The sequence below is a fragment of the Erythrolamprus reginae genome, chromosome 10, assembly GCF_031021105.1.
Source record: "Erythrolamprus reginae isolate rEryReg1 chromosome 10, rEryReg1.hap1, whole genome shotgun sequence".
Lineage (NCBI taxonomy): Eukaryota > Metazoa > Chordata > Lepidosauria > Squamata > Dipsadidae > Erythrolamprus > Erythrolamprus reginae.
In genome coordinates this window covers 3,485,032-3,501,398 of record NC_091959.1, presented here as the reverse complement: position 1 = coordinate 3,501,398, position 16,367 = coordinate 3,485,032, and the positions used below count along the sequence as shown (strand labels likewise).

At 44.6% G+C, this 16,367-nt stretch overlaps 1 protein-coding gene across 4 annotated transcripts in view; it reads left to right on the top strand.

The window, feature by feature from the left end:
* HMG20A (high mobility group 20A) overlaps positions 1–15,745 on the top strand; it is a 51,955-nt gene extending 36,210 nt beyond the window's left edge. For all 4 annotated transcript variants that reach the window (XM_070762817.1, XM_070762816.1, XM_070762819.1 and 1 more), the window contains 5 exons: positions 2,234–2,265; positions 7,542–7,617; positions 9,877–10,092; positions 10,954–11,097; positions 15,067–15,745. In XM_070762817.1, coding sequence (XP_070618918.1) covers positions 2,234–2,265; positions 7,542–7,617; positions 9,877–10,092; positions 10,954–11,090 — 461 coding nt within the window. In that variant the 3' untranslated portion in view covers positions 11,091–11,097; positions 15,067–15,745. The remainder of the gene's footprint in view (positions 1–2,233; positions 2,266–7,541; positions 7,618–9,876; positions 10,093–10,953; positions 11,098–15,066) is intronic.
* The last annotated feature ends 622 nt before the right edge of the window (positions 15,746–16,367 follow it).

The window sequence follows — 16,367 nt, the reverse complement described above, 5'->3', positions numbered from 1 at the left end:
GGGGCAACTCTGATATCCAGGGGGAGCTGGTTCCAGAGGGCCGGGGCCGCCACAGAGAAGGCTCTTCTCCTGGGTCCCGCCAAATGACATTGTTTAGTCGACGGGACCCGGAGAAGACCCACTCTGTGGGACCTAACCGGTCGCTGGGATTCGTGCGGCAGAAGGCGGTCCCGGAGATATTCTGGTCCGGTGCCATGAAGGGCTTTATAGGTCATAACCAACACTTTGAATTGTGACCAGAAACTGATCGGCAACCAATGCAGACTGCGGAATGTTGGTGTGACATGGGCGTATTTAGGGAAGCCCATGATTGCCCTCGCAGCTGCGTTCTGCACGATCTGAAGTTTCCGAACACTCTTCAAAGGTAGCCCCATGTAGAGAGCGTTACAGTAGTCGAGCCTCGAGGTGATGAGGGCATGAGTGAGATGCAGGCAAGTGTAGGGCACGCGTGGAGGCTCCAGAGGGCAAAATTGGGCCTATTAGAAGTTAGGCCAGAAACGGGCCCTCTGGAGCTTGGCAAGGCTGGAAACAGAGGGCTTCCAGAGTCTGGGGAGGCCGTTTTCACCCTCCTGGAGCTCTGCAGCTTAGGGAGGGCTAAAACGTCTCCACCACCACCTCCGCCATGATACAGGAAGCTGACTAGGCCACACCCACTATGGCCCCACCCACCCAGCAACCGAGCAGAGAACCCTTTGCTAAAATTTTTGGAGCCCACCCCTGCTGCTGACCTGCTAAGACAGTGATGGCGAACCTTTTTTTCCTTGGGTGCTATTGTGCATGTGTGAGTGCCCACACCCATAATTTAATGCCTGGGGAGGGCAAAAACAGCTCCCCCCAGTCCCCAGAGGCCCTCCGGAGGCCACAAATGACCTGTTTCCCAACTTCTGGTGATCCCAGTAGGCTCATGTTTCACCCTCCTCAGGCTCCAAAGGCTTCCCTGGAGCCGGGGGTACGTGTAAACGCCTCCCCCCCCCCCCCCGAGGCTCTCTGGAAGCCAAAAACGCACTCCCAGAGCCTCTGTGTGAGCCAAAAATCAGCTGGCTGGCCCACACATGCACGTTGGAGCTTAGCTAGGGCAACGACTTGCGTGCCAGCTAATATGGCTCCGCGTGCCACCTGTGGCACCCATGCCATAGGTTCACCATCACTGTGCTAAGAGGTTGAGTTGGGTGGCAGGAGGCTTCCAAGGTACCTGGGTGAATTGTGTTCCTCTTCCTTGACTGCAGAAGCAGTTGGAATTTCTTCTGAGTAGTACAGTGTTCCCTCGATGTTCGCGGGTTCGAACTTCGCGAAAAGTCTATACCACGGTTTTTCAAAAATATTAATTAAAAAAATACTTTGCGGGGTTTTTTCCCTATACCATGGTTTTTCCCGCCCGATGACGTCATATGTCATCGCCAAACTTTCGTCCACCTTTAATAAATATTTTTTTTAATAAACTTTAATAAATAAACATGGTGAGTAGTAATCTAAATAGTTGCTAAGGGAATGGGAAATTGCAATTTAGGGGTTTAAAGTGTTAAGGGAAGGTTTGGAATACTGTTCATAGTGTATTTACTTCCACATCTCTACTTCGCGGAAATTCGACTTTTGCGGGCGGTCTCGGAACGCGAAAATCGGGGGAACACTGTATTTCAATCACAGTTTCAGAGAGTACTGTGTTTCCTCAGAAATAAGACCCTATCTTATATATATATATATATGTATTGAGCCCCCAAATAACCACTTGGCCTTATTTTTGGGCAGGTCTTATTTTGGGGTGCGCGGAGCAAAATGGCGGGGACCGGCTGTGCGTGCATTTAAATATTTTCAGGGAGGTCTTATTTTCGGGGAAACACGGTGATCTTCTGCTTGTATTTTTTAATTTACCTACATCTACTCATGCATACATTCAACAATTACAGCACCACCTTAAGTTAACAACTGCAATTGGGATCAGAACTCCAGAGAGTAGCATGATTAAATTATTATTATTTATTAGATTTGTATGCCGCCCCTCTCCGTAGACTCGGGACGGGTAGATTCACCCCCGAGTCACCCCTGATTTTATGGGTTGTTGGGGTTTTTTGCTATGGACATTAAAAGCGAATTACTGCAGCTCTAAAGCAAAACATTCCATTGACTTTGCGTGTCAGTAGTGGCTGGGAAAGTCGCAAATGGTGATCCCATGATCCTGGGACGCTGCAGTCGTTGTAACCACATTGCAAATTTACTCCTTGTCTGTCTCTTTCAGAAGGAACACGCCCAGCTGCCCACGACCTTCAGGTAAATACCTTGTTATTTATGATAATATCTGGAGCTGATTTTCTCATTAAGTATTTGTCAGGGTTCCAAGTAACACACCCGTAGCAAACAAAACTCCGAGGCGGGTAGATTCCTCAAAGAATAAGTGTATTGGTTGTGTCATATTGGCACACGTTGGTGAAACCCAACTCTGAACATTCCTGCAGTTTTCACCTAATTAAAAGTAAATGTTGTTCACTTTAGCAATAGCATTCAGACTTATATACCGCTTCACAATGCTTTCCAGCCCTCTCTAAGGAGTTTACAGAATCAGCCTCTTGCCCCCAACGATCTGGGTTCCCATTTGACCCACCTCGGAAGGATGGAAGGCTGAGTCAACCTTGAGCCAGTGGTGAGATTCGATCTGCCAAATTGCTGCCAGCCGGTGATCAGCAGAAGTAGCCTGCAGTACTGCCCTCTAATCACTGCGCCATCGTGGCACTTTCCCAAACGACCCGTCACATGGTCCAATCAGGATATAATCCAGTTGCTAGGTGACATCACTCCCCTCCTTCCGAACCTCTGCAGGAATGTACTTGGTTCCAAAGAGAAAGTACAGCGGTCCCTCTACTTGCAAACTTAATTCGTTCCTTGACCAGGTTCTTAAGTAGAAAAGTTTGTAAGAAGAAGCAATTTTTCCCATAGGAATCAATGTAAAAGCAAATAATGCGTGCGACTGGGGAAACCACTGGGAGGATGGAGGCTCTGTTTCCTCCCAGGAGATTGCTAGAGAGGCCCCACAGAAGCTTCTCCCTGCCTTTTCTGGGCCTATTTCCTCCCAGGAGATTCCTAGAGAGGCACCACAGAGGCTTCTCCCTGCCTTTTCCAGCATTGTTTCCTCCCAAGAGATTCCTAGAGAGGCCCCACGGAGACTTCTCTCTGCCCTTTCTGGCCCTGTTTCCTCCCAGGAGATTCCTAGAGAGGCCCCATGGAGACTTCTCCCTGCCTTTTCTGGCCCTGTTTCCTCCCAGGAGATTCCTAGAGAGGCACCACGGAGGTTTCTCTCTGCTTTTTCCGGTTACAGTTTCGGAGGCTCGGGTTTGTAAGTGGAAAATGGTTCTTGAGAAGAGGCAAAAAATTCTTGAACACCCGATTCTTATCTAGAAAAGTTCATAAGCAGAGGCGTTTGTAGGTAGAGGTACCACTGTATTTTGTTTTGACTATAATACAGAGATGGGTTCCTCCCAGTTCAAACTGGTTTGCCTGAACCAGTAGCAAATTTCTGGTGATATCGGTGGTGGGCTCATCCTCTTCGAACTCCTGGCTCAAGTGTTTAAAAGCTTCTCACTTTTCACTGTTTTATACCAGCATTGCATTTTCTAGTACATTACTATAATCCTTCTGATCGGTTTTGAAAGTGCTGGGTGTGCCTTAGAGGCAGTTGCGTATCTATTTAAAATGGAATCTGCATTTACATTCCTGGTTTGGGAGTGTATTCACTCATAACAGTCCTAAATCAACCCAGGAGCATTGCAGCCAGCTGTTGGGCCAAATAATAATCTTCACAGAGCAAAATGAAACAGCAGGGTTCTAGCAACGCATTCCAATAGAATAGAATAGAATAGCAATTTTTTTTGACCAAGTGTGATTGGACACACAAGGAATTTGTCTTGGTGCAGATGCTCTCAACGTACATAAAATAAAATATACATTTGTCAAGAATCATGTGGTATGACACTTAATGATTGTCATAGGGGTCAAATAAGCAATGAAGAAGCAATATTAATAAAAATCTTAGGATATAAGCAACAAGTTACAGTCATACAGTCAACATGGGAGGAAAAGGGTGATAGGAATGATGAGAAAAACTAGTAGAATAGAAGTGCAGATTTAGTAGAAAGTCTGACAGTGTTGAGGGAATTATTTGTTTAGCAGAGTGATGGCGTTCGGGAAAAAACTGTTCTTGTGTCTAGTTGTCTTGGTGTGCAGGGCTCTGTAGCGACGTTTTGAGGGTAGGAGTTGAAACAATTTGTGTCCAGGATGTGAGGGGTCAGTAAATATTTTCCATATATTCCACATTTATTCCTAAGATTTAAGAATCTTGTTTGGTGTTCTCGATTCCGTTAATTCCATTTTTTAAAGTATATTAAAGAGACACATCAAGTGTTGATAGCTGTTCCTTTATCTAGCTGGAGTTGGTTCTCCCAACTTAACAGCCGTTCTCCAAAAGCGAATTGGTCTGTTTCCATCGCCAGCATAACGTCAGAATACACTTAACGGAAGAAAATATTTTTTGTTCCGCTGTTTTCTTCCTTTAAAAAGCTTTCTGAAAGCTCTGCTGATACTGTCCGGATTGAGAGTCCGTAGTTATCTCCGAGCTTGGTTGTTTTCTTCTGGACCTTTCATTACTTTTGAGACGGTTCCTGAAACAGAAATGGAAAGGAGAGGGCCAAGTCAATCATTTTCATTCCTGGGTTTTGATGTTGTGCGTTGTTGCGAGCTTTTGCAAAATGAGCCCTTCCCCAATGTTTTTCCACTCCATTCCAGGAATTGGGTAAGTTGTGTCTCATTTAAGGAAAAGAAGGACTAGGGGTGGTGTGATAGCAGAGTTCCAACATCCGAGGGCTCTCGCATGCCCTTTGGAGACAGCATCCAGTTTTATATTTATGGGTATTAAAATTTATTGATCTTGGTTCATTGTACAGTCAACCAGATGTCTAGGCTGGATTTAGCATTTGGTCCACCTATTCCCAAGGGCCCAGGAAAGGCAGATGTTGTTGTTGCTGTTGTTGTTGTTGTTGCTGCTGCTGCTGCTTCTTCTTCTTCTTCTTCTTCTTCTTCTTCTTCTTCTTCTTCTTCTTCTTCTTCTTCTTCTTCTTCTCCTTCCTTCCTTCCTTTCTCCTTCTTCTCCTCCTCCTCTCTTCTTTCTTCTCTTTTCTTCTTCTTCTTTCTTTCTTTCTCCTCCTCCTCCTCTCTTCTTTCTTCTCTTTTCTTCTTCTTTCTTTCTTTCTTTCTTTATCCTTCTCCTCCTTCTCCCTCTCCTCTCCTTTCTTCTCTTTTCTTCTTCTTCTTCCTCTTCTTCCTCCTGGGTCCCCCAAATATTATTTCTTCTTCCTTCCTTCCTTCCTTCCTTCCTTCCTTCCTTCCCTTCTTCCTTCCTTCCTTCCTCCTCTTCTTTCTTCCTTCCTTCCTTCTTTCCTTCTCCCCCCCCCCCCCAAACTCTCTTCTAGCACTGATAATATTACCTAGCTGGCTAATGAAACGACTGCAAGAAAACAACCTACCTCAGAGACCACTTTGGGTCAGCATGGTTATGATTGACAGATTGTGGACCTCAGACAGGAAGTTTTCCACTTCCTCTAATTTTGGAAGGGTTGGCTTGTTTTTCCTTTCGCTCAGCCTCCCCTTGTGACTCAGTCTCTAGCTGCGTCCTCCATTGGTTAGGAGGCGATGAATGGCTTGCCTTGCGTGACTCAGTCCACCAACACTACGAGAGCTTTGAAGTGTTGCATGGAAGCTTGTCTCCCTCTTACAAGACCCCGTGTGAAGCCCTGAGATTGAGCTGCCAAAACTCCCTTGCGGGGTCTTAAAGCCCTTAGCTTGGCTCCCAGTCACATTGGACGCTTCGTTCAAAACCTGAAGTGTTCAATCTAAAAAAAGGCCAGAGTCCAAACCAAACAAAAGACTTCACCCCCTGCTTGATCCATCTCGCTGGCAGCCAGAGTGCTTTTAGCTGTTTAAAAGTCCTTTCCAATCTCTTTCCTTCTTGCACAACTGTGTTTTGACTGCGGTTGTTACAGCAAAGGTAACAGAGGAATTGCCAGGGCCAGCTCCGCAAGCCAAGATTCCTGACCGGAGATTCCGAGAATTGGAAAAACAGAAATATTTGGGGGTTTTGTCAAGCTGTTTTCCTGAACCCTGTGCACACTTGGGCTTGTAGTTCAGTCTTTTCCCCTCGTCCCTGATTTAGTTAGCAACTCTGTCCTCAAAACTCTGTGTCGGGTGGGTTTGTTTGAATAGGGTCTCCAATTCTCTGGAGAGGGGGCTGTTTGCAATCTTCACAGCTGGGGTAACCTAGCTGGACATTTGTGGAAGTATTTTCTTTGGCGATGAGTGCATTCAGTACCTGCGTGTTAGAAGGGAGATTTTGACTTCGAATGACTTTATTGTCACTTTAAATGTACATTAAACATCATCATTATTATTATTGATGGCTTGCATTACCTCCGGAACCGCCTGCTACCGCACGAATCCCAGCGACCAGTTAGGTCCCACAGAGTTGGCCTTCTCCAGGTCCCATCGACTAAATAATGTCGTTTGGCGGGCCCCAGGGGAAGAGCCTTCTCTGTGGCAGCCCCCGCCCACTGGAACCAACTCCCCCTGGAGATTAGAACTGCCCCCACCCTTCCTGTCTTTCGTAAATTACTTAAGGCTCACTTATACCGCCCGGCATGGGGGAGTTGAGACACTTTTCCCCCGGGCTTTTTTATACTTTGTTTTATGTTTGGTTTTTAAGTAATGATAGGGTTTTATATGTTTTTAATATTAGAGTTGTTCCACTGTTATATTGTTTTTATTGCTGTTGTGAGCCGCCCCGAGTCTTCGGAGAGGGGCGGCATACAAATCTAATAAATAAAATAAAATAAATAATTGGATTTATATGCCGCCTCTCTCCATGGACTCAGGGCGGCTTACAACATATACTACAACATCATACACTAAAATGAAATTTCATTGCATACAGCTCTCAAAGGGTCACTCCCACTCCATTACACGCTATACAAACGTAGAAAAATGTAAATTTAAAAAAATATGCATATAAACATATATACACCAGGTTAATTAGGGGACTGGGAGCTAAAACATACAACGAATGGTTGCAGGAACTGGGCATGGCTATTCTAGTGAAGAGAAAGACCAGGGGAGACATAATAGCAGTATTTGAGGGGCTGCCACAGAAAGGAGGAAGGGGTCAAGCTATTGTCCAGACAAGGAACAACGGATGGAAACTGAACAAGGAGAAACTCAACCTGGAAATAAGGGGGGAAAAGTTCTGACAGTGAGAACAATCAATCACTGGTACAGAAGTTGCCTTCATAAGTTGTGGGAGCATTATCACTGGAGGCTTTTGAGAAGACATTGGACTGCCACCTGTCAGAAATGGTGTAGGGTCTCCTGCTTGGGTGGGGGGTTGGACTAGATGACCTTAGAAGGTCCCTTCCAACTCTTTTATTCTGTAAATTATCATAATGTCCTTAATGGTCTTCAGAGTTATTTCAAATTGTGAGTTTTTAAGATGCAACTTTGTCTGGTTGCAGAAGGAACCGGATACAAAGGAGAGATCAGTGTTCGACATCCCAATATTTACCGAGGAGTTTTTAAACCACAGTAAAGGTGAGCAGAATGAAGTGAAAACTCACATTCTCTTTTTTAAAAAAAATTATTAAAAAGTTTTTTTATTTATTAAACGAATTTTTTTTAAAAGACAAAACATACATAAAACGTACACTTCACATTTTGTGTGATCTCAAAGTTTTGGCATGCGATAGAGCAATGCTGCCAATATCTTTTCAGGACCAGGGAAATATATATTTGTTCGGGCTTTGCAGCTCTGTGGAAGTAGACAGGTTAACTGCCCAGGAAATACTGCCCTTGGGTCAAGAGCACACAAATGTTTAAACGGGGGTCGTGTATGTGTCCAACCTTGATAACTTTTAAGACTTATGGAAGTCCAAGGTTGGAGACACCCCTGGGTTAAAACCTATAAGATGACTTCATTTTTTAAAAAGGAAGACATGTTTTTTTCTGTTGCTTTATTACAGTAAATCTTGCAGCTAACCACAGCTGAATTAAGATAATGCATTTGCCAGAAGTCTTGTGTCACCCTCATCGTGTCTCTCTTAGAACAGCTGCGCCAATTCCTGAGCTCACACGATAGTTGTGCAGGCCTAGGAATTACACACTCTTAAATCCAGGAAGCACAGATTTTCTTCAGTTCACTGCAGGAAAAGTTCCTTCGTGGAATGTATTCACTTTACCTCCGGAACCGCCTGCTACCGCACGAATCCCAGCAACCGATAAGGTCCCACAGAGTTGGCCTTCTCCGGGTCCCGTCGACTAAACAATGTCATTTGGCGGAGCCCAGGGGAAGAGCCTTCTCTGTGGTGGCCCCGGCCCTCTGGAACCAACTCCCCCCGGAGATTAGAACTGCCCCCACCCTCCCTGTCTTTCGTAAACTACTCAAGACTCACTTATACCGCCAGGCATGGGGGAGTTGAGATATTCCTTCCCCCTAGGCCATTACAAGTTATGCATGGTATGTCTGTGTGTATGTTTGGTTTTATAATAAGGGTTTTTAGTTGTTTTTTTAATTATTATTGGATTGTCACATGTTGTTTTATCATTGTTGCCAGCCGCCCCGAGTCTACGGAAAGGGGCGGCATACAAATCCAATAAAATGAAATGAAAAATGAAATATGCATCTTTAATGTTTGCCATTTTGCCAGGAAAGATGGGCAGCGAAATTACACTAGCATTAATCTACTATGTGATTCTCCTCCCCTCCCTCAGTTTCCCTAGAAACCCTTTGATCAAAGTCGATAATACGTCACTGTTTGATTATAACTCCTCCAACACAGCTTAGGGGGGGGGGAACCACCCTTCATTTAATCTAATCAAATGATAAGGGCATGTAGGACCACCTCTGAACATTTTCTTATAATAAGTTCTTGATTGCTTGCTAAAATTAATTTAAAAGTAATTTTATCCTCAATAGAATTTCAAAAATGACTCATCTGAGCCAAACCCCAAGTCTTCTTCCTCTACCTTTTGAAGACCTGAAAGAGAACTTCTTGGGAGAATTTGATATAAAGCTTGTAGTCCAGGTGGGGAACGGTGTCCCGTTTATGACTTGTGGACTTCAACTCCCAGAATTCTTGAGCCAGGAATTTGAAGCCCGCAAGTCATAAAGGGCCCGTCGTTCCCCACCCTGTTCTAGATTGTATCATTGAGGTTCTGCAACTGTTCCTGATAGTAGGAAGAATTTAAGACTGGCTTTCCCAATGTTGACAAGTTTAAAATAAATGGACTTCAACTGGCTGGCCAGGGAATTCTGGGAGTTGAAGTCCAGCCACCTTTAAAGAGTCTACGGAGAGGGGCGGCATACAAATCTAATAAATAAATTAAATAAATAAATAAAGTTGCCAAGGTTGGGAAACCTGGTTTAAGATGAAATAGTTCCATTTATTTCATTTGAAACTGTTGGCATTTCTCAGTCGCTCTGCAGAAATTCCCTTCGGTTTTGAAACCATGCAAATGTGAGTAGATGAATAGGTACCACTTTGGTGGGAAGATAACATGGAAGTGTCTTTGGACAACGCTGGCTCCCTCGGGCAAGACACAGATAAACATCCTCCTCCCAGATGTCAGAGAAAGACTGGCGAGGGCAAATCTTTCCCTTCTTAATAACGACAACTCTTAATTTGATTCATCCCTTTGTCTTGTCTTGTCTTTGAACCGATCCTGTGGCTCCGTGGGCGATCGAGAGACGAGAAACGAGGGGAATGACCTGTGGGACCAAACCTTTCCCTTGCTTGGGCCAAATCTCCTGAGTTTTCGATACCGTGGTTACCTAACACCCTTCTCTCTTGTCAGCGCGAGAAGCCGAGCTGCGCCAGCTCCGCAAGTCCAACATGGAGTTTGAGGAAAGGAACGCGGCCCTCCAGAAACACGTGGAGAGTATGAGGACCGCGGTGGAGAAGCTGGAGGTGGACGTGATCCACGAGCGCAGCCGCAACACCGTGTTGCAGCAGCACTTGGAAACCTTACGACAGGCTCTAGCCAGTAGCTTTGCCGGGGTCCCCTTACCAGGTGAACAATCGCCCTTACCCAACAATCTGGGTCTTCATTTTGCTGACCTCATGCGGACGGAAGGCTGAGTCAACTTTGAGCTGTGAGAATTGAACTACTTGCAGCCGGCAGAGTTAGCCTGCAATGCTGCATTCTAGCCACTGGGTGGGAAGGGGGAGGGAGAGGGAGGGAGGGAGGAAGGAATAGCCCTTAGACTTATATACCGCTTCATTGTGCTTTACAGCCCTCGCTAAGCAGTTTACAGAATCAGCATATTTGCCTCCAGCAATCTGGGTCTTCATTTATTTATTAATTTTATTTTTATTTATTCATTTGTCCAATACACAAATACATAGGAAGAAAAATAGAGATGTAGTAATATATATAAGGGTAAAAGTGAACTTAGGGGAGAGGATATATGAAAGGAAGAGAATATATATGACAAGTGAGAGAAAGGAAAGACAATTGGACAGGGGACGAAAGGCCCACCCGTGCACTTATGTACGCCCCTTACTGGCCTCTTAGGAACCTGGAGAGGTCAATCGTGGAGAGTCTAAGGGAGAAGTGATGGGGGTTAGGGGTTGACACAATTGAGTCCGGCAATGAGTTCCACGCTTCCATAACTCGATTGTTGAAATCATATTTTTTACAGTCAAGTTTGGAGCGGTTCGTATTAAGTTTGAATCTGTTGCGTGCTCTTGTGTTGTTGCGGTTGAAGCTGAAGTAGTCATGGACCAGTAGGACGTTGCAGCATATGATCTTGTGGGCAATACTCAAATCGTGTTTTAGGCACCGTATCTGCTGCTTAGCTGGCCTGCAGGCCGCCTCCGTTCCTTGGGAAGGCGGTGGCCGAGTGGCTGGTCTTCTGTTTCTGTTTTCCAGGGAGCGGAGACATCCCCACCTTAGACACCATTGATTCCTACATGAACCGGCTGCACCACCTCATCCTGGCCAACCCGCAGGAGAATAAGACTCTGATAGCCACCGTCCGGGAGGTGGTAAACCATCTTGAGCGTTAATCACTCGGTGAGTCTCTAGTCCCTGGTCAGGACATCTGGAACTCTGGGCCCAGAAGGTACAAAGCCATGTGCAGCTGTGTGGACTCTTAGCACTGCTTCACACAGAGAAGCAATCCTCCCTCCATGCTTTAGTTTCAGTAATGTTTATTCCAAACAATGTACGTTCTAGAAAAATTAGAATTTTAAGATTGTTTTCAAGTTATAAATTGGATTGTTATTGTTGTTTCCTGTTTTTCTGTACATGCAGTGAACTGCCCCGAGTCCTCATAGTGGGGTGGCATACAAATCCAATTAAATCTAAAAAGTCTAAATCCTTTCTTTCCCTTCCCACCCCTCATATTCCCTTTCCTCCCCTCCCCTTTCCCCCTCCCCTTTCCTTTCCTTCCCTCCCCCCCTCCCATTTCCTTCCCCTTTTCCCCTCCCATTTCCTTTCCTTCTCTCCCCTCCCCTCATATTTCCTTTCCTCCCCTCCCCTCTCCTTCCCCTTTTTCCCCTCCCATTTCCTTTCTTCCCCTCCCCCTTCTCTTCCCCTTTCCTCTCCGCTCCATCTCCTCCCCTCCCCTCCCAACTTCCCTCTCCATCCATCCGGCTCAATTCCTGCCTTCTCCATTGTGAATTGCCAGTCGGTGGCCGGGTGGGGTGGTGGGAAGAAATAAAATGCCCTTTTCAGTCCAGGTCCACCCGCGCTGGAGAAGCCAGAGGAGCCCAACCTTTCTGTGCCCAGCCTTTGGTCATCTCCGCCGAGTGCTGTTAATTGCACGCTGCCCATTATCCCTGGACGGGCGTTGGCGGAAAGCCTCTCGCCCGTCCTTCCAGGGAGCAGCCAGATGGAACAAGCAAGCCAAGCCCGCTCTCCCCGCAGGGATGCTGCGTCAGCCGCACTTCTGCTGCTCTTTTGTCGAAGGGAAAAAGCTTGTGGATGCCAGCCTGGGATTTTTCCACAGCCAATTGGTAGCCTTGTCCTTTTGACAAAGCAGGGGGATGCTGGCGACGGTGGTGGCTATGCTGCCCGGAAGCTGCCAAGGCAGACTTGAGGGATTTGTGCTGTGACAGAACGTGTCAGTTTTTATTTATTTTATTTATTTATTTTGTCCAATACATAATACACATTGAAGAGAATAGATATGTAATAATATAAATAAAGAAAAGAATAGAAGAAAAGATATAAAAGTATAGGTGAACATATTTGAAAGGAAGAAAAGATAAATGAGATAAGGAGAGACAATTGGACAGGGGACGGAAGGCACACTGGTGCACTTATGCACGCCCCTTACTGACCTCTAAGGAACCTGGAGTGGTCAATCGTGGATAGTCTAAGGGAGAAATGTTGGGGGTTAGGGGTTGACACTACTGGGTCAGGTAATGAGTTCCACGCTTCGACAACTCGGTTGCTGAAGTCATATTTTTTACAGTCAAGTTTGGAGCGGTTAATATTAAGCTTGAATCTGTTGCGTGCTCTTGTGTTGTTGCGATTGAAGCTGAAATAGTCATTGACCGGTAGAACGTTGCAGCATATGATCTTGTGGGCAATACTTAGATTGTGTTTTAGGCGATGTAGTTCTAGGCTTTCTAGACCCAGGATTGATAGTCTGCTTTCGTAGGGTGTTCGGTTTCGAGTGGAGGAGTGAAGGGCTCTTCTGGTGAAGTTCCGTTTAGACGGGCTCGGGATGGGCAGCCGAGGCTCCGGGCCACACGTTTTCCTTCCTGGTTTCTCCTGAGGCCTGTCCAAGGTTTCAGACGCCCCATTGATGACTCCTGGGAGACTTAAGAACATTCCTTGGGGCATCCAAAGGCAAGCAGGTCTTCCTTCTTGGGGGGAAAAAAGTGGTTTCAACTACTACTAGAAATGACAACCACAAAAATAGGTCCCCAAACAACCTCTTCTCTTGCTTCCTTACTTTATTATTATTATTATTTATTATTATTTATTATTATTATTTATTATTATTATTATAATAAATAGAGGTATAACAAGCAGGAAGAGGGAGATTGTGATCCCCTTATATAGAGCGCTGGTGAGACCCCATTTGGAATACTGTGTCCAGTTCTGGAGACCTCACCTACAAAAAGATATTGACAAAATTGAACGGGTCCAAAGACGGGCTACAAGAATGGTGGAAGGTCTTAAGCATAAAACGTATCAGGAAAGACTTCATGAACTCAATCTGTATAGTCTGGAGGACAGAAGGAAAAGGGGGGACATGATCGAAACATTTAAATACGTTAAAGGGTTAAATAAGGTTCAGGAGGGAAGTGTTTTTAATAGGAAAGTGAACACAAGAACAAGGGGACACAATCTGAAGTTAGTTGGGGGAAAGATCAAAAGTAACATGAGAAAATATTATTTTACTGAAAGAGTAGTAGATCCTTGGAACAAACTTCCAGCAGATGTGGTAGATAAATCCACAGTAACTGAATTTAAACATGCCTGGGATAAACATATATCCATTGTAAGATAAAATACAGGAAATAGTATAAGGGCAGACTAGATGGACCATGAGGTCTTTTTCTGCCGTCAGACTTCTATGTTTCTATGTTTCTATTATTATTATTATTATTATTATTATTATTATTATTATTATTATTATTATTATTATTCTTGTATGCCGCCCTTCTCCGAAGACTCTGGATGGCTCACAGGGTAGAATAAAAAACAATGTCTATACAAATCTAATTAATTAAAACTATAGTTCCCACTACAGTAGTCCCTCACCTATCGCTGGTGTTACGTTCCAGACCCGGCCGCGATAGGTGAAATCCGCGATGGGGAATTTATCGACTGATAGTAATTATTTAAGTATTTATATTGTAACTGTTTGGTAAGTTTTCATTGTTTTAAGTGTTTATAAACCCTTCCCACACAGTATTTACTTTAGATACAGTATTTAAATACAGTATTTACAATTTTAGATATATATTTTTTTTGGAAAAACCTGCCGATCGAGTTCGGCGGGCTGTTTAAATCTGCCGATCGACTTCCTCAGAAACCCGCGATGAAGTGAAGCCGCAGTAGGTGAAGCGCGGTATAGCGAGGGACTACTGTATATTAAAAACAGTCCCCACCCCACCCATCCTTATCGATGACATGTTACCACTACCTAAAAAATAACCCAAACAAGACTGTTAACGGTCCTGGCTCCCAATGGGTGGGGATCGGGTGATAGTAGAAGTGAAGGAGGAGAACGTGTAGAGCGGGGTGGGTGGGTAGGGAATTCCAACCCTGATAACTTTTAAGAGTTGTGGACTTCAACTCCCAGAATTCCCCAGCCAGCATGGAAATTCTGGGAGTTGAAGTCCACAACTCTTAAAAGTTGGGAGTTGAGGTGCACAACTCTTTAAAGTTGTCAAGGTTGGAGACCTCTGGTCTAGGAGATGGTGCAGGTGACTTCAAAGTTAGATTGATGAAGCGATTATTGATGAATTAACAATAAGATCTGGAATGTTTTATTATCTTTTTTTTAATAAGAGATCTTTTAACTTTGGTTGTTAGAAGGACAGAATAATGAAGGATGAAATGAAAATAAGTTTTTGTATGTGTTGTTAATTTTGTATAAGCATATTATTAGGTATTGGGGTACATGTGTTTTTATGTATGTATGTTTTTCAGGTCGGAGAAACAAATAACAAAAAATATACCCTAAGAGTTGTGGATTTCAAGTCGCAGAATTCCCCAGCCAGCATGGAAATTCTGAGAGTTAAAGTCCACAAGTCTTAAAAGTTGGGAGTTGAGGTCCACAACTCTTCAATTTGCCAAGGTTGGAGACCTCCCATCTAGGAGATGGTGCAGGAGTTTTCAAAGCAGGGTTAACAGTTCATATCTGCTAGCAAGTGTGACTACTAGGGCTAACTTCTCTCTCAAGGCACAATGTCTTCATGGAGCTTAGTTGGGTTGGCCTTAACTCTTCAATGATACCTTCACAAAACTCCAGTCCACCTTCTAATCCACCTTTCTCCTCTTCTTCTGTTTTCTCTGCAGTTTCTAGGTGTTGTTGTTTTTTTTACTCTTAAAGGGAGAGAGAGAAGTCCGAAAGAAGACCCATGGTCTGGAATTAAGCCAAGAAATAAAAGGCAAAAATTTGGAGATAAACTCCAGTTCTTTCCTTAAAAGCTCGTTTTTGAGAACCTGCGATAATGGCCCAGCTTGTCCGCCCGGTCCTCCATCCCTTATCGTTTATCCGCCAGCCATGGACTGACTGCATTGAACAAACGCAATGGCTATGCTCCGTTCTCATTCGAGTCAACATTGTTGTATTTTTTCGCTGCCAACAAAAACTAAGATCGGAAGTGGTTCTTCCTCAAGAATTCTTCTTCCCTGCCTCTTTAAGCTCCTTCATCTCAGTCTTGTGTGGCCCAAGACAAAATCTCTGGGCTTTCCTTTGGTGAGAAGACCGACCAGCTTGGAGGGAAGAGGACCAACGTTAAAAATACAAGATCTTCTTCACGTGCATTGTAGTCCAGCTTATTTTTTGTTTTGTAGCATGCTACTTAGTTCAGTGTATGCAGGAATCTTACTCCAATCTCTTTCTCTCTCTCTCAAAACCAGAAAACGCGCAAAGGTTTCTCTGAATGTGTCTGGAAGGGTGTGTGTTGTTACCTATCCTCCCTCTTCTCTGGTAAAATGTGATGATGCTTCAGAAATAAATGATGTGGAAAAAGGGCATGCCTATTTCTTTGGTGCCTGTTTTCTAAGTAGCAGGAAAGTAAATTTTTCTCCATTAACTACTAAGCAGTTTTGCAGCAGTGAAAGCTAGGTGTTATACAGGTATAATCATACAGGTAAGCTGCAAGGGGTTATTTATTTATTTATTGGATTTGTATGCCGCCCCTCTCCGGAGACTCGGGGCGGCTAACAGCAACAATAAAGCAGTGTACAATAGTAGTCTGATGTTAGAAATAATTAAAAGCCCATTAATATAAAAAAACCAAACATACATACATACATACATACCATGCATAGAATTGTAAAGGCCTAGGGGTAAGAGGGTCTCAATTCCCCCATGCCTGACGTTTTAAGCAGCTTACGAAAGGCAAGGAGGGTGGGGGCAATTCTAATCTTTGGGGGGAAATGGTTCCAAAGGGCCGGGGCCGCCACAGAGAAGGCTCTTCCCCTGGGTCCCGCCAAGCGACATTCTTTAGTTGACAGGACCCGGAGGAGACGCACTCTGTGGGACCTAACTGGTCGCTGGGATTCGTGCAGCAGAAGGCGGTCCCTGAGATAGTCTGGTCCGGTGCCATGAAGGGCTTTATAGGTCATAACCAACACTTTGAATTGTGATT